General features: G+C 36.0%; 2 protein-coding genes across 3 annotated transcripts in view; one reads left to right on the forward strand and one right to left on the reverse strand.

The window, feature by feature from the left end:
• LOC113502875 (fatty acid synthase-like) overlaps nucleotides 1–8,087 on the forward strand; it is a 49,152-nt gene extending 41,065 nt beyond the window's left edge. Inside the window, exons 37-40 of the mRNA XM_026884611.1 lie at nucleotides 1,125–1,296; nucleotides 2,419–2,595; nucleotides 6,680–6,782; nucleotides 7,109–8,087. Coding sequence (XP_026740412.1) covers nucleotides 1,125–1,296; nucleotides 2,419–2,595; nucleotides 6,680–6,782; nucleotides 7,109–7,701 — 1,045 coding nt within the window. The 3' untranslated portion in view covers nucleotides 7,702–8,087. The remainder of the gene's footprint in view (nucleotides 1–1,124; nucleotides 1,297–2,418; nucleotides 2,596–6,679; nucleotides 6,783–7,108) is intronic.
• An 11,661-nt stretch (nucleotides 8,088–19,748) lies between these two features.
• The window catches only part of LOC113502885 (somatomedin-B and thrombospondin type-1 domain-containing protein), a 64,042-nt gene continuing 62,848 nt past the window's right edge, over nucleotides 19,749–20,942 (reverse strand). For both annotated transcript variants that reach the window (XM_026884626.1, XM_026884627.1), the window contains 2 exons: nucleotides 20,676–20,752; nucleotides 19,749–20,006 (listed from right to left, as the gene is read on the reverse strand). In XM_026884626.1, coding sequence (XP_026740427.1) covers nucleotides 19,804–20,006; nucleotides 20,676–20,752 — 280 coding nt within the window. In that variant the 3' untranslated portion in view covers nucleotides 19,749–19,803. The remainder of the gene's footprint in view (nucleotides 20,007–20,675; nucleotides 20,753–20,942) is intronic.

Below are 20,942 nucleotides of genomic sequence, written 5' to 3' on the forward strand. Positions count from 1 at the left end.
ATTTAATACTAAATAGATACTAGTTCATTCAAACATCATACAAAACGACAACTGTATACCTAAGTTAGATTTTTTGTTGCCTCGTGAAAAAAAGAGTTATGAGTTTATTATCATCAACATTTACTGCATTTGGCAACCCAATGGTGGGTAGGCGCTGGTCATAGGCTTCATGTGTGATATTCATTGGAAGGGGATTACGAGTTTATTAAAGAATTCCATGGAAACACGTGTAAATAGGCCTCATATGTCACTTTCTTTTGGAATAGAGAGAATAATTAATAATTGTATCCCATCAGCTATAATAATTCCTAACATGTTGTAGAAAATATAACTAGTTCCTATCATAATTAATAATTACACCTACATCGTAACGAAATATAAACAGTGTATGCTCATGAGTTCCACCTCAACCTGCTCGGAACTAAATGAAGACTAAAGAAAATTGCACAAAACAATTTTGCAATTCAGTGTTTCATTTCTCGAATATAAATATACAGCGAGCTCACACAATAAGTTCCGCATCATATTCTCGTGTTCTTTTGATTATGTCTGATGACAATCTTGGGAGGTTTTTTAAGTATTTTTGTATAAAAACGTTATGACTCGTATTCAAGAGATTGGGTTTTGAAGTTATGTTGTAGCTTCGCTTTTTTAAATAACGAAATGTATACGTTATGTTTCGTTTTTTTTTTTGGATCTTTTTGTGTTTTTTTGGTGTCGTAATTTTTTCATGAATGTAAATTCATGATGATTTCTCGGAATAGGAATGATGACCATTTTTGTAGTGTAAAATCTTAAATAAGGCAATGTCTAATATTTTTCTAATTATCTATCTCACAGATGAAAAATAATTTACTTTTTATTGAGCATTTTTGCATCCCGACATCCCACAATAGCATTCTTACTATCAAAGCAGGCCATGATCAGATCTACCATCTAGGCCCATACATGATTGTACATCAATTAAGACACGTATCAACATACTACATCAACTATTAATAATGTATTGAAGGAATTATAGATACGTAAATCTCATCACCCCATGAACCATTTGCTATCACAATAGTTCCTGTTCCTTCAAATGCTTCCTCTATTACTATTCTAATACCATCTCCATTACCTAGGCTTGTAGAGCTGACCGCCCAGCGTGAAGCCGCCGCCTCCACGGCCGCCACACGACCGACCAACGCCGAAGGTGGCGCCGGACTGAGGGTGCTCATGAGGAACTTCGGAGACGAGAACCTCGTATCCGAGCCGCTCATCTACATGCCGACCATGGTCAGCGATGGAGTTGAGGTAAGGAGGATTATGATGATGATTAGATCAGTAGTGAGTTGAAATGCCAGACAGCTGAACAAAGGCTTGTAATTTAGTAGAGGACGAAATGTATGTATTCTGAAGAAAGCCAAAACAAAAAGTCCTTGTATTTTCTAAAATTGTCCTTATTATAAGGTTGCCCACGCATGGGGTCGTCGAATAGAGGCATCCTATTACTTAACTTTTCTCTAAATAAACAGTCTTATGAACATTAAATAAGTACTTATAAACACGCAACTTATTTATAAAATTGTGATAAATATCGAAGTAACTTTGTTAAAAATTAAGCGCACAAGAGCACAAAACTTCATAAAACAGGAAAACATCACTCTAAAACGTTAAAAGCATCTGTAAATTCACAGTGCGGAAATTTAAAGCGCTCAGAAAATGTATTGCGAGATATATCTCTCAATACTTCAAAGTTAGCCTACAAACTTATCGAATAGATCATTCAATAAGAAACTACATTGCACTCGCAAAAGCCGTGAAAGATAAATGGGTATCGGACGAGACGAGCGATACTTTTATATCTTTTTAAACTTTTAATACACTGCACTTTGGCGCATAAACTCGGAAAAATTGCACTCATATTTTATAAAGCTGCCAAATACTGAATGGAATATGAGATTAGTTTTTAATGTGAAAATAATGACTTGACTTATGAGAAAGGACTTAGTTAACTTAAGATTCAGTTTTACTTCATATAGGTAATTCTTTACTGTCTCAACGTATAGCTATGGCGCTCAATTTTATATTGTTGCCTATTTATTTAAAGATTAGATAAATTTCCTTCAGAACAGTGATTTTTTCTACTGTTTGGACTGACCAAAGCATTATCAATTTAAACTAACATCGCAAGTAACGAATTGCGCGTACTAACTTTGCATACTACAAATCTTTTTTGTGCTTATAATAAATCCTAATGGGTAAAGGTTTCCTCTGCCAAAACCCTCAATATTTTTCGTCTTTTGAATTAAATAAGCTTTTTGTGCTCATAATAAATCCTACTCCTGGGCAAACGTTTCCTCTGTTTTCTGCAAAGCTTTCTCTACTTCTCCATTTCTGATTGAAATTACTTTAATTATTAATGTTTGTCCTCAGGGTGAAGAAGCCATCCACGTGATGGAGCGCGTGATGTTCATGCTGCCAGGTCTGGAAGGTTGCGCGGCGGTCATGGAGCCGCTCTGCCGCAGGCTCAAGATCAAGGTCTGCGTGCTGCAGCTCGGTGTTGAACACAAGAACGAGACCATGGACCAGATGGTCACACGTCTTCACCAGGTAAGGATAGCTTAGATGAAGGCTTTCAAGGTCACCACCACTTATTAGTTTAGTTGTAACGTAGGAAAAAAAAAATTGTTGTAAATATGACTTCTTCAACCCCGACGCAAAAATAGGGGTACATAAGAAGTATCAGACTTTCTGTTTCCGTTCCTCCCGAACGAGTTGAGCGATTTCAATTTAGCTATCTTGTCTTAAAGGTGTATTGTAGGTGCGAGTGGCCTTCTAGACATATTTGACAATCTGTCTGTGCTCTGAGACAGGGCAAACTATAAAAAAATTAAAGCCGAGGCTTAATACAACACTTTGTTTAGTCACCATGTCTCATATGTAAAAGCATCAGGTGCAAAATTTTATGTCTATCCGGCCCGGTTGGCTAAATAAAATGAAATATTTGCAACCAATGGATTACATAGTGGTTTCTTAGGTTTACGCGAATGTTAGACATTGAAATGAAACTACTTTTACGGATTTTATCGCGGTTTAATTTTAGATTTTAGTTCCCGACGTTTGGAAACCTTTGCAGGTATCATGGTCACGGGCAGACTGAGATGGCGTTCGTCTTGACAGAAGATGTTGCTCGTTCTACCTTCATATTTTAATTAATTATTTGTGGTCCGACCTACGCAGTATGAGCTCACTGTGTCTTGATGTCTTGCAGCGCTGCTCTTGGGTTTGGCCTTGAGTTTATTTATTATTGGATCCCAAGTAGGTGATATCTTCCAGCCATCTTCTCTATTGAAATTAGGGTGTTTTTTAATCTCAATAGCCTCGCGAAACATCCTAGGTAGGAATTTGGATTCTTTAGCGAGGATCTGTGGTTGGTCAAATCTAATATAATGGCTGGAACCTTCAGCATGTTCGGCGACTGCAGACTTCGTTGAGCGGCGGTGTTTGACGTCAGCTATGTGTTCTTTAACGCGGGTCCCTATGCTTCGTTTGGTTTGACCGATGTAAGAGAGGCCGCAGTCACAATCTAGTTTGTATACTCCTGCATCTTGTAGAGGTATGTGACACTTGACAGATGGTAAGGACTGGCTAATCTTCTTGGGCGGCTTGAAGTATGTTTTAATTGAAGCTCGCTTCAGGATGTAACCAATCTTGTCAGTGACTCCTCTGACATATGGTAGTACAGCAGGCAAACGATCAACAGTGGCTGGCTTCACTCGGTTTCTGTGACGGGGCCGTGGAACTTGGAGCTTGTTGTCTCGCAGTACTTGCTTGACGTGTTGAAGCTCAGCGGCAAGGTGTCTGTCATCACAGAGTCCGTGTGCTCTCTGAAACAAAGATTTTCCCACGGTAGCTAACTGTTTAGGGTGGTGGTGAGATTCACCGTTTAAGTACCTATCTGTATGGGTCTTCTTTCGATACACGGTGTGACTTATGGTCTGATCAGGATTCCTTTTAACTAATATGTCTAAGAAGGCAAGAGATTTATTATCCTCCAACTCCATAGTGAATTGAATTTTGTTATTGATGGAGTTGAGATGTTTTAAAAATGCATTTACTTGACTAGATGGTAAAACTGTGAAAGTATCATCTACGTACCGTTTGTAGAACCTGGGAGTGAAAGGGGCTGTTTTTAAGGCTGTCTCCTCGAAGTCTTCCATGAATATATCGGCGACTACAGGGGATACAGGCGAGCCCATCGCTACACCATCTACTTGTACATAGAATTTATTGTTCCACAGTAGGTAGCCAGATGTGAGGCAGTGCTCGAGAAGTTCTGCATATTCTAGAGGTAGGTTGTTCTCTGCTAGCTTCTTGGAAACAATTTCAATACAATCCTTAACTGGTAGGCATGTAAACAAGGACTGTACGTCGAAACTAACCATTACTTCATTGTCATGAAGATGTAGATGTTTAATCTCATTGACAAAGTGGTATGAATCCTTCACAAACGCTGTAGTGTTGCCTCTGAGTGGTGAGAGTGTTTTCGCGACGTGCTGAGCCAATCTGTAGGTTGGTGTGTCGATTTGGCTTACAATAGGACGTAGCGGCGCGTTTGGTTTGTGTATCTTTGGCAACCCATACAGTTTAGGTGGTTTTGCGCATGTAGGTATTAAGTAGGTAACATCTAGACTTAATGCTTCGGAGTGTTTCTTAACCAAGGCGGTGGTAGTTGTTAACACCTTTTTGGTAGGATCAGTTTTCACTGGTTTATATGTACTTGCGTCCGACAATAGATCTTCTATCTTGGCATTGTAGTCCGATGTATCCATGACGACCGTAGCGTTTCCCTTATCTGCACGGAGTATAGTTACATCTTGTCTGTTTTTGAGGTTCTTTAAAGCGAGATGTTCGGCTTTAGGGAGGTTTGGTTTGGGCACTACACTTCGACGTAAAACAGATGATATATCTTGGCGTATCGCCTCCAAATCTTCCTTCCTCACGTTATTGTTGAACAGGCAAGTCTCAACATTGCAAATAATGTCCTCGTACGGTATTCTACGCGGTGTTACAGCAAAATTTAGACCTTTTTGTAGTACTTGCACGGTCGGTGGATCTAACGTTTGTTTTGACAGATTTATAACTGCGCGTGATTGGTTGACGTTTGGCGGGCGCGTTCCGTTTTCGTTTTTTGTTTTGTTTGACGCGTTCGATTTTGAATTTAATTTTTCATATTTATTTATTAAGTTTTGTTTGCTTTCGAGATATTTGGTGTTTTCGCGCTTGTTTAGTCACGTCAAGCAAGTACTGCGAGACAACAAGCTCCAAGTTCCACGGCCCCGTCACAGAAACCGAGTGAAGCCAGCCACTGTTGATCGTTTGCCTGCTGTACTACCATATGTCAGAGGAGTCACTGACAAGATTGGTTACATCCTGAAGCGAGCTTCAATTAAAACATACTTCAAGCCGCCCAAGAAGATTAGCCAGTCCTTACCATCTGTCAAGTGTCACATACCTCTACAAGATGCAGGAGTATACAAACTAGATTGTGACTGCGGCCTCTCTTACATCGGTCAAACCAAACGAAGCATAGGGACCCGCGTTAAAGAACACATAGCTGACGTCAAACACCGCCGCTCAACGAAGTCTGCAGTCGCCGAACATGCTGAAGGTTCCAGCCATTATATTAGATTTGACCAACCACAGATCCTCGCTAAAGAATCCAAATTCCTACCTAGGATGTTTCGCGAGGCTATTGAGATTAAAAAACACCCTAATTTCAATAGAGAAGATGGCTGGAAGATATCACCTACTTGGGATCCAATAATAAATAAACTCAAGGCCAAACCCAAGAGCAGCGCTGCAAGACATCAAGACACAGTGAGCTCATACTGCGTAGGTCGGACCACAAATAATTAATTAAAATATGAAGGTAGAACGAGCAACATCTTCTGTCAAGACGAACGCCATCTCAGTCTGCCCGTGACCATGATACCTGCAAAGGTTTCGAAACGTCGGGAACTAAAATCTAAAATTAAACCGCGATAAAATCCGTAAAAGTAGTTTCATTTCAAAACCAATGGATTGTCAATATAAATAAAAAAAAATGCAGTTACAATAAATTGCGAGTTCAATAGAATTCGGTTGTAAAAACGTAATAAATACTGAGGATGTCCATAAAAAGACTGTATCAAAATGTTATTACCGCAGACTATGTTGCCGTTCATCATCCCCCCGTTGCCATGGCAACGTTATTTCCTCTTATGTTTCATTTTGTTTTGTGCCTGAAATCGTAATTGTTTCATTTGATTACGCGGTTCGATTTGTTGTTTTGTTTACCTGTACTAAATCTCAACTAAAAATAAAAATGAGGTTGAGTTATACTATGGCACAGTTTTTACTCACCAAAAAGTTAAATAGAGGAAATATTTTCTACGTGGGGGTTTTGACACTATCGAAAATGAAAATACTTTCTCAGCCTTCCGCAATACTTAGAATACAATATTATTATGTTTGTAAGAATATCGTGACAATCGGTGTTTTCCTTCCTTTATTTTTTCCAGCTGCAAAACACCCTGTAATTTCCCAATTCCATCATTCTCGTCTTAGTGCTACTTTCAAATCATCTACTAATCATCAACATATTATGATATTAACTCGACCATTAGCTACAAATCCATCTTCTTTGTTTCAGTCTGTCATCTCAAGACTGGCGCCGGGTGCTCCATTCTGGTTGCTCGGATACAGTTTCGGTACTCTTCTTATCTTGGAGCTGGCTTCGAGACTCGAGAGCGAAGGTAAGGTTTTAGGACTATCTATTTGGGGGACTATCCAGCAGTTTAGGCATCTAGTTTATTTAGCTTTTTAAAGACTGTCACATTATTATATTATCAGCCATTAGTGTCCTTCTGCAGGACAAAGGCCTCAATTCTGCTGATATTTTGTTAAGCGAAAATAATGGGATTCTTTAAAGTAAATGTAAACAACAGTATACTTAAATCTTAACACTAAAGATAATTGAACTGCTACAGATATAGTTATGTTTTTCTTGGTCGACCTGTTTCACTCCATGATAATAATGACGTCAGTAAAGTAACTGTAATATCTTCATCACCTTCCACAGGTTTCAAGGGAACGGTATTCTGTTTGGACGGAGCTCCTGACTTCCTCTACTCCCTACTCACTATGACCATCAGCTTCAAGAACGACTTCCAGCTGCAGAACAACCTCCTCTGTCACACGGTCGACACCATCGCGCCCAACAATGACATCACCAAGCCCCTTCTCGAGAAACTCAACGAAATCGAATCATACGAGGAAAGAGTCGAGCTCACCATCACCAACTGCCCCGTCCAGAGCAAGTACTCCAACAAGTTCATCGGAGCAATCGCCCGCGTTTCCTTCGACAGACTCAAAACTATCCGGGACTTCGACCCTAAGGCCTTCAAGAAACTACAGTCCCCCATCATTCTTCTCCGTCCTAAAGAATCCTTCTCACCATACGTTGTCCTCGAGGAGAATTACGGCTTGGAGAAGTTCACTGAAAACACGGTCACCGTCCACTATCTGGAAGGAAACCACGTCAGCATCATTGAAAACAAGGACTGCGCTAACATTATCAACCGAGCTCTCCTAGAAAACGAAGGTCAGACAGGCAAAGCTACTGAGAACGTCGTAACCAGTATCGTTGAAAACGCAAGACAAGTCCAGGTTTAAACGAATCGAAGCAGAACCATTCAAACGATTTATGAGAACTGTGTATTAACTTATTTAGGGAAAGGTTATTGTTATCATATTTCTAATTTAATTTAAGTGTGTTAAAAATTATGGCCGTATTTTAAATTTATATTTTGATTAAGTAACTGTTAGTTTTAGATAAGTAGTCGTTGAGACACCAGTACCAAACAAATATTCATTAAGATTAGTGGTAACGGTGAAAGTCGGTAAATTAACTCAAATAATTTAACGTGAAGGAGGGGAATTGTAAGGGAAACTTATTTAAACGTAGGCATTCAAACTAATTTAAGGAATAATTTATTGTTTATAGACATTTAAGCAAAGGGTTCCATATGGTAATGTTTAATATATTGATTTTAATGATACTCTTTCGTTTTATTCGACACTTTTACCTCCATAGCTACAGAATATTCATCAATACTCATCATTACACAACAAATAACTGAAACATATTTGAAAGTTAATTTCAATCGGTTAATAATATTTTACGGATGAAACGGCATAAAACATTTGCCTCCATCAAATCATTGATCAGTATTTTACGCTTACTCTAATGTGCCCACGGGAACAGCGATTAACATTTTATATTATTTCTCAAAACTTAGCCAGTACCCTTTTCATAAATCACCATTTATGAACCATTCCAGAAGTATATATATTTAATAACGTATGTTCGAAATACAGCACAAAGGACAAGTGGACTGAGTCGATCACAGAAATACTTAACTCATGCGGAAATTTGATACATACGTACGTCCCGTATTGTGGTTGCGCAGTCAAAGTATCAGTCAAAATGTGACTAAAATCCTCAAGGAAATACTTTTAATTGGCACTATTTCTAAATGAAAATCAACATACGTATTTGTACTAGCTGTTAACCGTGACGTCCGCGTGGTAATAATAGGTAAATCATTTTCAAGAAAATTAATTGCGACCTTAAATTGAGATGTAAGCTATCCTATCTTTCAATTAGAATCAAGCAAGCTAGAAATTTGATAGAAATTGAAATAATAGAAATTATGGAGGCCATCGCGTATCGCGTATTTATCGGGTTTGGCAGACTAGTTTCGGATCCAACCGGAGTCCTTTATCGCGAGTCGTAAATATATTTTTTCCTAGTTGTCCAACTTCGAACGACCACCAAGTTATTTAACCAATCAGAACTTTATGATCGCAGCGAGTTTTATGGCCCCAATTTTTATCTGAGAGTCGCAATCTGACTCAGAAACATTAATCATGACATCATCCGCATGAACTTGTCACTTTTGTATTTTCATTTATTCTATTTTATTAGCAAAAGCCGGAAATTTTCCTTAGTACACAACCCAAGGCATTGAGGGAAACAATACGATTTTAGTAAAATACATCCTTCCTTGATAACTGATACCGTTTTCTTCTGAATCAAGCTATTGTTAACAAAAGATTTTTCTTCATCTGCCGGATGGTCTCGATCAAAGTCGAACTCGAATAAACAAAACGCTTTCAGATATTTTTTAATAGTTTAACCTGTTCTGTTTTGTCAAAACTTTTAACCAGATTATCGTGTCCGAGGAATCTAAGATTGCATGATGAATTCATTACTGATCTCATGATGGACGTTCATTATTTAATCATGGTCATAAACGACCATAAGAAAAGAAGGAAAAGCTCACCATTTGCAAAAGACTTTATAAGGTCATGGTAGGTCTCCAGAAGACGACACAACTGTCAGGAGAGTTTCCCCAAATGTCTACAACCAAAACCATCAGACGCGAAATGCAGAAAGTTCTCTACTTCTCTGCCAGTTCTCCACTTCCGAACTCTTAAAGACTGCAAGCTTATGAACTTCGGCAACAAACTCAAAACTTTCAATCCAATAAGTACGAAATAAATTGCTGTTACACCTGCAAATGTTAGAACATTTGTAACTAACAAATAAATGGCCGTATCAACTTGTTTGCAATAAATCAACAATGTTTGACAGCGCGAACGTGCGATAAATACGGATTCCTATTGTGATTGCCACGGCAGAATATATTGTGGAAATATAGGTAGGTAGGTAGCCATATTCTGGTCTATATGTTTTGGCTTTGACAATTCATACGTTACTTTACTTTTTTGTTAACATTTTATTGGATTTTGGTATCAGATGTAGCAATATTTTCACAATATGATGTTATTTTTATATATACTGCAATATACATGGAAGTACATGACGTCCATATTAGGCAGAAAATTTGTGACTTCTGCGCACAAGATTTTAAGACTAGGAAACATAGATGTGGTTGTTTATACAGGATGTCCAGAGATTTAGAGACGACCAGTTGCACAGAGATAGAGGAGGCTTAGAGCTGTCAGAATCACCTCATGTATGTTAAGCGAACTCCGACTTCCATAAGACCTCTGCTCATACTGAAGTAGTTCATTGGACAACTAGCCAAAAAACCGTGTTGCTCGGTATATGTACCCGTAGTTTTTGCAATAATACCTACTAGATATAATAACAGTGGTAATGAAAAACATGCCTTATAGTGGATATTTTTTATAATAAGGACACTAAAATAAATTGTTTTAAAAACTAAATTAGTCGTCATAAAAGATCATAAAAATGCTTTAAAATATCAGAATTATATTAATTGATGTTTTGTAATATTTATTTAATTTTATTGAAGGTACTCGGAACTTGTACTATCACTAACTATATGAATACAGTTAGGCATAGTCGCTTTTAAATCGAACTTCGAAAATAAACTTTCACAAGTGATTTTAGACAGTGTGTGTTGATTTAAAGAATGTTATCGTCCATATTGTGAGGAGTTCAGGGTACCTAAAGTGCAGACAAAGAGGTGAGTAGAATGTCCTCAGTTTTTTTCCACCTACAACCTAAGCTAGGCGCCATATTTTCCTTGCACATTCATGAAAAATGAAAATTCAATCGCAAACTGGGAAATGGATTTTGATGCAAGATTTAAAAACAGTCAAAATACTACTAATAAAAAAGAACTCTTAATCACCATTACCTCTCAAAGCAAGAGACAGGATAAAACTCTTATTTTACCACATGTATGTATATTTTTACTTCATAACTTAACGCGACCTCCATGCACGGCCGTAAATAATAGTTAGGGAGACATAACAACTCTGAGAGGACATCTGCACAACTTTGTGAGAACAAGCTTCAAAGCATATTCCTTTTTGTAATTTCGTAGGAGTTTGGTTTTTCTCGAAGAAAGTTGTTTTAGCTGGAAACTTGTGTGATGTCTCTATGGAGTTGACTTTCAGTTTGACCGAGGTGTAACCGGGTCAGAATTCTGGGTATTTTCGGTATTTTTTTTGGAATGAGTATGAATACAATTTGAGATCTTAAATTTCATACTTTATTGTAAAGTTAAATCCCATCAAAAACCAATTAGAGCCAGTTGAATATTATGATATACGTCTTAAGTTTTCTTTAAAGACAAAAGAAGTACCTAAGACGTAAAAGGGGCCCAATTCAGTGAAAATAAAAAATATACCAACATAAAATATCGTTACTTCTTATAACTTAGAATAATTATAATGTACTATAGCGTAATATCTGACTTGGTCTGTTGCCATATACGAAAATTTAAGAAGATTATGTAATTTTTTTTTTGATTGGTTCAAAAGTTGCTCCATTTGGAGCAACCGAATTTAAATTATTACACGAACAAAATGGTTCGGTAAAATTAATATTATAATATTGTACACGGTGCTGCTCGCTAATTCTCTTACATAATCCGGTTGAAGTTAAGTAGGAGAGTCGTTATAATTGCATTATAGCGACAATCAATAACATATTTTATAAGCCATGTTGACTTATAACAACATCTAAATCTTACAAGTAAACGCTATTTCCTCAAAACTAGCTCAAATTAAGCATTTTACTCTGAATATCTTTTTACTATTCATTTGTTAGTAATTAAATTCAGTCTTTAAACGACGCCTAACATTTAAACCGTCGCCGTGGCTTTATCAAAACTTTGAGACGCCTGACTAATTGTATTGCCGCCATTTTAACGGCTCTTAGCTTAATTATATTACAGTTTTATATTATGCACTTTCATGTACTTTTATTTTCAAGTTGTCAAGTATTACGATAATGTAAAGTGTAAATGGAGTTGTGGTTTACGATATTAATGATTATGTGGGACATTTTATAGTTCAGAAGCGTGTGTAAGCCAAGTTAATTCTCTGTGCTTTTATATCTTATGCACGATGGGATGGTAATCCGACACAACTGTAGAGTGATCAGGCGCAGGACTCAGATTTTAACGTGTCTTCCGAAAGACGAATTGTATTTTTCTAAACCGCACAACATTCGAAAAGTCTGTGTTTGCTTTTTGATCGAATTCGAATCCCTTGATTTGGCAGTCCCGTAATTTACAATAAGGCTAAGTTTTTTCTTAGTCTAATAATTTTATAAAATTGATAGTTAAAGAGTTTGTTTCTTAATATGATTGTTTGCGATGTAAGTATAGTTTATTTATTGAGGAAAGTTAAAGGTTTTTTATCATCAGGCTACGATTGATACTAGCGGAAGAAAACGTTAGAGAAAATGTGCGGTTGACTAGGTCAGCTGCAACGTTAAGCTTTCAATACTCTTTTCAAACTTCTTAACAAAAAAAATAAACTCTACAGCGTAAACCATTGTTATGCTATTATTCAAAAGACAATTTAGATTGTATCCTCAAAAACGACGTCTTTAAAGCCTATTATCGTATACATTACATAATCGCATGATCTGACATCCGCCTCCGTATATTTCGTTTTAATAAGATTATCGTAATTTGATTCTCAAGCGTTGTACTTATGAGAACAAAAACAAACGCTTTGTTTGTGTTCGAAAGTTTTTGTTTATTTAAACACGCGTAATCTTTGTAACTCGGATAATCTTTGTAATGAGCCGATAAGGTTGTTTGAATAGAGATGATAGTGCTATAAGTATGGTGATAGCATAATTATTGTCAGGTAAAGGGGAAAAAATGTTTACACTTACAATTTACTTTTAAATAAGTATGTACCTTCCTATGTTCATCATTTTTCCTCAAGTGTCTAATTCTATTTGTAGTTAATTTAAACAAAATAACGTAAACAGCACAAAATGAACAAAAGATTGATAGTTAATACTAAAAAATATACCACAAATAATCTATACTCTATACTAATATATAAAGCTGAAGAGTTTGTTTGTTTGTTTGAACGCGCTAATCTCAGGAACTACTGGTTCAAATTGAAAAATTAGTGTTGAATAGACCATTCATTGAGGAAGGTTTTAGGCTATATACCATCACGCTGCGACTAATAGGAGCGAAGATACGCGGACGAAGTCAGCTAACAACGAACGAACAGCTAGTATATACTAAAACTACAAAAAATATATACTTATCAGGACGCCAAGCAAGAAATAAAGACACTATATTAAAAGACATGAACGAATCCGCAGAAAAATACAAGTTTCTTTTAAATAAAATACATTTTAAACACTAAATTCCTGGTGTTACCGGCCTGTGACCGCATCTGACCGTCAAAGATTGCTCTGAAAGTACTATAAGACCCAAACACGTACCCATATACTATGAATTGTTAAATCAAAACCCACTGTTGTGGAACAGAGACAGCATTACATTGTGGATAGTTGCGTCTCGCTTCCTCCTGCTTTAGAAGCTTAAAGAGTGCGCAGTAATATACATTTTAGAGTATGTTACTTTATAAAAGCAATTTAATTTGCTTTTAATGCGGTCTTGAGGATGTCGTGGTTTCAGGAATTAAATTCAAAATGTTTCGGTTGTAGAATTATAGAATTTTAATAAGGAAATTTACTTTTTCTTGCAACTAACTTTACATTTTCTATATTGAAAGCAGTCCTAGGTTCCTTTTAATCTATATGAGTTCACTATCACTAGAAACCCAAATGACGTCACTGAGGCTTGGTCATTAGAGAAAGCCTACAAAGTGTCATCAGTATATTGTATTCCTGCTTTCGGAAACAAGTAGAGAACAAACAAAAAAGAGAATTCTTTATGTTTAAATTTTAGCCTTTTTGCGACTTGACAGCTTGTCCAAGAGGTCGTCCCACTCCTTAGTGTCTTAGTACGAGTAATACTGAAGTTTGACATTATAACAAAGCCTTCATAATGAATAGCAGAAAGCTCTTACTCCAATCCTCGACTCCACTCCCTTAGACAAAAAAAACGAATATCAAACTCAAAAGACACACAAACATTACCTCAATTTGTTCGAAACAATAGCCGTATCTACCGGTGGTCTAGTGTTTAGAGGCCCTGACTGCTATACCGAAGTCTTTAGTTATGCCACCCAGGACAAACGTTTGTGTGATCAAATCAGGATCATTTGTTCTATGACTGGGTGTAATTTATTTAAGAAATATTATGTAGGTAATTACCCAATAATATGAGACCTACATATATTCAAATAGAAACATAAAATGAATAATATTTTATGTCTTTGTATCAGTTTAAGAGATCATGTTTAACAGCTGTCTAGTATTCATAATACAAGCTTGCTTAGTTTGAGACTAGATGGCGTTGTGTGAAAATTGTAGAATAACTATTATGACGTCATTGTTCGGTACTACAAAACAGACCGCGTACAACCGTGGGGCTTGTTACGTCATATTATAACTAATTTAACAACAGTACGTCAGCGCCGCGTGCTCTAAACAATTAATTATGATTTAGCGTAATCTTGGGGCTCGACCATATATCACGATGTTCCATTGTTTTAGGTGGAAAACTTGAGTTTTGGAAAATGGTTAATGAAATTAAAGATCAGGAGCGATTTTATAGATGTTACATTTTTTCTCCTTTATAAGTGTCGAAGATATTTTCATTTTATGTAGGTATACATATTGGAACTTCATGAGGGATATTTGGTTGTGTGCGATAATAAGTGTTCCTTGATATTTGATGTTTGTAGAAATAATACAAAATGGTACTGGTAGAAATAAAACTAAAATTTTGCATTTATAAAAAAATTGCCAAAAATTTCTGTTATTTTAAGCAATTTTTATGTTACTTTTGTTTATATAACAATTTCAAAGGATAAATCTAGAAAGAAATCGTATTTTTTGCTTTCCAATTCGTCTCCGTTCAACCAATTACTTCGAGACAACTTGCCTCTAAAAGGCAGCAAACAACCCCAGCCTACTCAATCCAGTACAATCACATAGCAGTAAACAGCCGAAGTCTAAAGTCCGCGCAAAGTAAATTGCAGTCCGATCCAAAGCAGGTCTTCCCTAACACAATTTGTTCGTCTCAGCAAAATTTGCATGTATATTGGCACACCTTCCATTTATCCCAAACTGATAAGACTCGAGGAAGAAAATTCGGCGTTCGAAACGTTTTAAGGGAATTTTTGAAAGCACTTCCCAGTAATTGTGGGGTTAGACGAATTTAACGCCAGATAAGGAGACTAGAATGAGATTATTTTAAAATTTCAGACGCAGGGTTAAGTTTTTGTTGGACGTAGAATTTTGGGATGAAAAGTTCAGGTTATCGGAAGATTTTGGATAGTATAGTGTTTTGGTTCCAATGGATCGACATCCACGTTTTCTTGTTAAGGAATCAGTGATTTTAGTTAACAAAATTTGAAATCTAAATTTTCTTAAGTGAAAAATATCGGATTAGAACTTTATTTTTGTTCGTTGGTTAACCTAAAATAAAAAAAACTGAGCATTTTGCCTTTTGTTGTTTTTTTTACTACCTCCCTAGTTTCGTTAGCCTAATCCGCATTTGACCGCCTATGTTTCAAAGTTTTTACCACATCTAAATCTCAAATTGAATTAAAATTCACTTTTGCAATATACTAAAAACATTCCAATACGCAAAGAGACTCAAAATAAACTCCTTACTATCTCACCAAAGCTTACGACCCAATTAAGAAAATAATGACAATAATTACCATTTCTTCGAATTTAGAAGGAAGTTGAACGTTTTGTTCACAACACAAGTGAGCGAGAATGGAGGCAATGACTGGCACTAATTACTTGAATGTTGAGGAAATGGCCCGGGAGGTAGCTAACTGGTGAGGCAATTTGTATTGTGCTCATATTTTTTGGAGTGTTCATTTCAGGGTGAATTAGGTGTCTAGTTTAGGTCGGCTTTATTTTTATGAGGGTTTAAAAGGGAAAATATTTTTTTGGATGTCGGCTTTTGTTAAAACTTAATAAGTACTCTAAATACAATTTAAAATCTCGATTCCGTATAAGTACATAAGTTCTGGCCATATGGTGAAGGAACGATTTTATTTAGGTACCAAACCTCTGCTTATCAATTTTTGGTCTTTTTACTAAAGGAATATATATTTTTCAAAATGAATAGAGAAAAACTAACTAAAACTCTAATTCAACAAAAAATCCTTTACCTTTCCCAACTACCCTCAGTTTACACAAGTTTTGAAACAAAAAACAATCGATAGTACTTTCATTAGGCATCCAAAAAGCTCTCTATATAGAAAACAATTGGAACCGAATGTGGGGCATTCAAATAAAAGGCTTGAGGACTTGAAACGCAATAAACTGACTCCATTCGAAGTTGGTCGGCAGTCGAGCACTTATATTGCGAACGGCCAACGGATGATAAACAAACAATAGTTCTCAATATTCCATCTATAGCGGAATATTCTTTATAAAAGATGGATAAACGGACCACAATGGCAAGCAATTGGTGCGTGCTAGCAAGTGGTGTCTACAAATAATTGATCATCGAACCCCCTACAACTTGAAAAGGAAAAAATGCTTTGTAAAGCGAGACAGTGTTATGCGAAATGTGTATCTTTGTCTCTCCCTACAAAGATAAAATTCTACTTTAAGTTGCTCACAGTACAGGCCCAAAATTGAAGATTTCTCTCATATATTTTTACGGGAAAAATGGAGGGTAAATTAGTGAGATTCTCAGCTGTGTCGAAATAACATTATTAATGATGATGGATTAAAAGGCTGAAAAGCTTGCCTTAAAATGTAGCTTCCTTAAAAGTGAGGGTCGGTATTTTTGTGAATGTATTTCTAAATGCAAAGTGCTTCTATTTTGAGGTATTTCTTTTGTGAAAATGTTTCGTAATATTTTTATTAGATGTATTCAACCGAGTCATGAGGAAGTCAAGTTTTTTTTCCAACATCTGGGAATTCGCAATTTCTTTTTGCTCGTTTTTAAAAAAGGGATTTTGCCGAATGAGGCTTCTGATGTAAATACCTACGTAACAAAAAAACGAGAATACCGGTTTATTGCAAATTAATAAAATATAAAATATATAAAAAGCACTGATCTTCTCTAAATTATCGTTCCTATTCCGTTATTTTTTTTTGCGAAAAGACTAACAAATCATCTGTAAAATTTCAACTGTTTAGCTATAACGAATCATGAGATACAGCCTGGTGGTAGACAGACGGCCAGATAGCGGAACCTCAGTAATAGGGTTCCATTATTACCCTATAAGTTCTTCACCCTTATAGACACTCACACTTCTAACGCATTCTCCCCAAACAATCATGCATAAAACTCCATTGCATATAAAATGTCCATTCAAACATTCTACATTCCTATCTTCAAAGAATAGTATTTTGCCCATCCCGTTATAAATCCAAATATTGTTTTCTCATACTTCCAGAGAACCTTTCCTACCTTGATCCATTTACTAACAAATCCGCCCGGCAAACTTAAGAGGGATGGAACCCTTTTTTATTGTTTCGGGTTTAATATAAGTACTTCCTCAAAACTTCCTTGGTATCTACCTGTTTCAGGATCTAGGGCGTTAGGACTGTATAATTTTTGTCTCATTAATTTCACGTCAAAAATATACACCAGAGTGACGTATGTCACCAGAACACAGAGAAAACACCATCGACATACGAGTATATTATACTAATAGACATGCCTTAGAAATGGGAATTGTCGTACGCCGAAAGAAAAAGAGGCACCGAAGTTTCGGTCTTTCTTTAAAATTTATATAGGATCATCTGTGAGGAAAGAGAAGACCGAAAGCCTATGCCATCGCTCTCTCTCTTTTCAAACCAACCAATTACTACAGATTATACACGTACGGAATGACCATTATTATATGTCGATGGCAAACACTATCTTTTACCATAAATGAAGAATTACATACTAATTAAAAAAATAGACAAGAACTTATATTACAAAACTAATCTTATATCAATTAGAACTTTATCTGCATACTAATAAGACAGACTATTCAATGAAAGTATTTGTAAAACAGTAGATTACGTTGTTACGTGACTTTACTTATGATGAGACACGTCTAGGGGACTTTCTCCTCCCCCCGTTAGGGGGAAACGTGACGATACATACAAACATAATTAATTTATTTAATATTGTAAAGAAAGTGTTTGTAAGTGCAAGTTGTATAAGTAGACAAATGATAGAGGTTAAACTGCGGTTGGTGAGGTTGGTTTTTTGATGGGTGACCGTAGTTACTTGCCGAACGTCGTGCTTGTCCGTCGTGTATAGCCCAGTTAAGCACTTCATCAAAGTACGTTAAATGGTGTTGCTGTTCATCCTGTTTTAAATTGATTCTTGACATTCGTAATGACATTGCAAATTATGACACTGAAATGAAATGCAATCATTCATTCTGTAAGCAGGATCATGTATCATCACTTTACAAGGTCTTTTTGAGTCGACATTCCCTACCTAACTACCTTGAGAAGAAATGACGAAATAGTCAGGGGGCGCGGTCTCTTTTAAAGTCCAAACAATTGTGTATTTCAGTAAAATGCGTTGTAGAATGTGGATGCTATTCAGTTGCTTCATGTTAAAATATGGAAATAATATCTATTTATATAATGCTGTCTGCATTTCTTAATCTTCTTTTGAGTTTTATTACTCAAAATAAAAATAGACATTCAGGCAGCGTCCTGTACTGTGTAGTTTGTTGCACCTTTTCTTTTCCACGCTTGTATACTTAGGAAGCGATGAAGGGCAGGCGAATCAAGGGGCTGTCTTAGTACGGTTGTGACGTTAAAAAGTGCACAATATTAGTAAAATTTGAATGCAGGATTTTTTATTTGAAATTGTTCCAAATTAGAATTCTTATTGAAAGAATGCCATCGGGATGTAGTGTGGGGAAAAAATAAAATTAAAAAAACAAGTCATAGTTTCATAATGAGTTTATTTAACACTATTATTTACATAAGTTTAAGATATGTATTCACAAACTATTTTAAGTAATATCATTCTTATCGCTAAAGTTATAAGATACAAAATCAATTACCTCAAGTCTTAGTTAATTATAAAATCAATTTTAATGCCGATTGTCTTCACTGGGTTAATTGAAAACTTCACTTGGTTGAGGTACAGTTCTCGACAATCGATTAACATGACAGGGCCACCTCTAGTGACAGCTTACCGATACCTTCTTACAATGTGCACCTCTATAGTATGAAGTCACAATGGCAATTTCTTGTAGTACGACATTTTGCACACCTCTAAATTTAAATTATTTGAAAGAATGTTTTTTTTTAATATCGACAATTTAATTTGTGGGGTTAAAGCATTTTTTTACGATCAATGATTATATTGCACTTTAACCAATTTGAATGTATTTACAAAATACTTGTTAGCTTAAGTTTCGTTTAAATGCAGACGTCTTTATTGTATTCATCTCAGAATAATACGAACGAACGAAAACTTATAAATAACTAGAAAATGATACGTCTCTACTATTTCGGTACATCACTATTTTACGAGAATAACTCAGACTTATTTTTTAAGAACGATTTTTGAATTTGACAGTTGGAAAATAACAATTGAGCTTGAATATTGAACCGTAGACACTTATTGGGAATACCTACTAAAAACTAAAACCTCCTTCGTTTGTTGTTCTTTTACACGTCTAGTCGTATACTCAAACGAAACTTAAAATTGAGGCGCCGTTAACTCATCCTCTAAGCTTTATAATTAATACTGAAAATTATTCAATATTAATTTGATATAAATCCTGCAATTGTATAACTTTATTATTTCAGGAGTAGGTATCTTAACTTCCTTGAATTAAGTTTCGTTTGAACATCCTTTTTAAATGTAAACTTTTTGAATTTTTTTTTAATTAAACAAATATGAAATTAGGGTTGGCACAGCAGTCGCTCCGTTTATCCGGGTTCTGGGCCGACTTCACCCATTTTCCATGGCAGTGCGGGGCAACCAGGGCATAGAAGCGGGTCGCGTGCCCTGGGACGCCGTGGCCGCTGCAGCGCCATTTGAGGTCACGACGGAGAGCCGCTGTCTCGCACAAGACGCAGACCGTATTCCCTGGGAAAAAAGAGGTTAGTTGTGACTTTTATTTTGGTGTTAGAATGTATTGTCGTGCGTTTCTTTGTATGGATAAGTATGCTCGGTCCTAACGCAGACAAAGTACCAATATCACTTTGACAAAGTTATATGTACATAGTTTCTTGTATTCTAAAACACCACTGCTGTAAATCAAATATTGAAAGCTGGAATCGCCAACCCGCAGTGAGCTAGAATGGTGATAAAAGCTCAACCAGCCACTTAAAATTTTAATTGAAATAATGTTTTGCCATGACATACTACCAGAATATAATAAAAAAAAAACAAAATAAAAAAGATTGTTTTGTCTGAGTGCAGAAAAGACATTACAAGTTTTAAACAATGAGTCTCTAAAGATTCTTTCCCTTCCCTTTCCCTTTTAATATAATAGCCCTCTTAAAATTTGATGTTACAATCGACCCAATACGTAGTATTTAAAAAAATATCACTTAATACCAATATTATAAGCCATTACAATATTACATTCTTTACTAACTCTTTAATAACTTTTTAATCAAAAATTCAAATCCAACCGGAATCAAATGCACTCAAAAACATACCATTCTAGCCCAATACAAGCACCGGAAATTTCAGATCGGTTTCCTACTTTTCAATTTCCTCTACATTAACTTAAAACAAGTCAAAACCAACCTTCTCTCAGGGATTTATAGTCGGAATCCGAATGGCAGAACTTGGAGACTTTGGTGACCTCGAACTGAGCGCAGTATCTGGACAATAGAAAAGGAAAAAAAGATAAAACAAGGATGTTATAAGATGTATCAAAGGGTAAAAGATTGATCTGAAGCAGGAAATTAAAGGAACGGCTCGACTTTGTGCAAGTGACGTTCGATCTGAAAACAAGCTCTCATTTAAGTCAGATATTAAAATGTCGACTAGTACAGTTACTTGCAAGAAATA

The sequence above is a fragment of the Trichoplusia ni genome, chromosome 18 (genome assembly GCF_003590095.1).
Source record: "Trichoplusia ni isolate ovarian cell line Hi5 chromosome 18, tn1, whole genome shotgun sequence".
Lineage (NCBI taxonomy): Eukaryota > Metazoa > Arthropoda > Insecta > Lepidoptera > Noctuidae > Trichoplusia > Trichoplusia ni.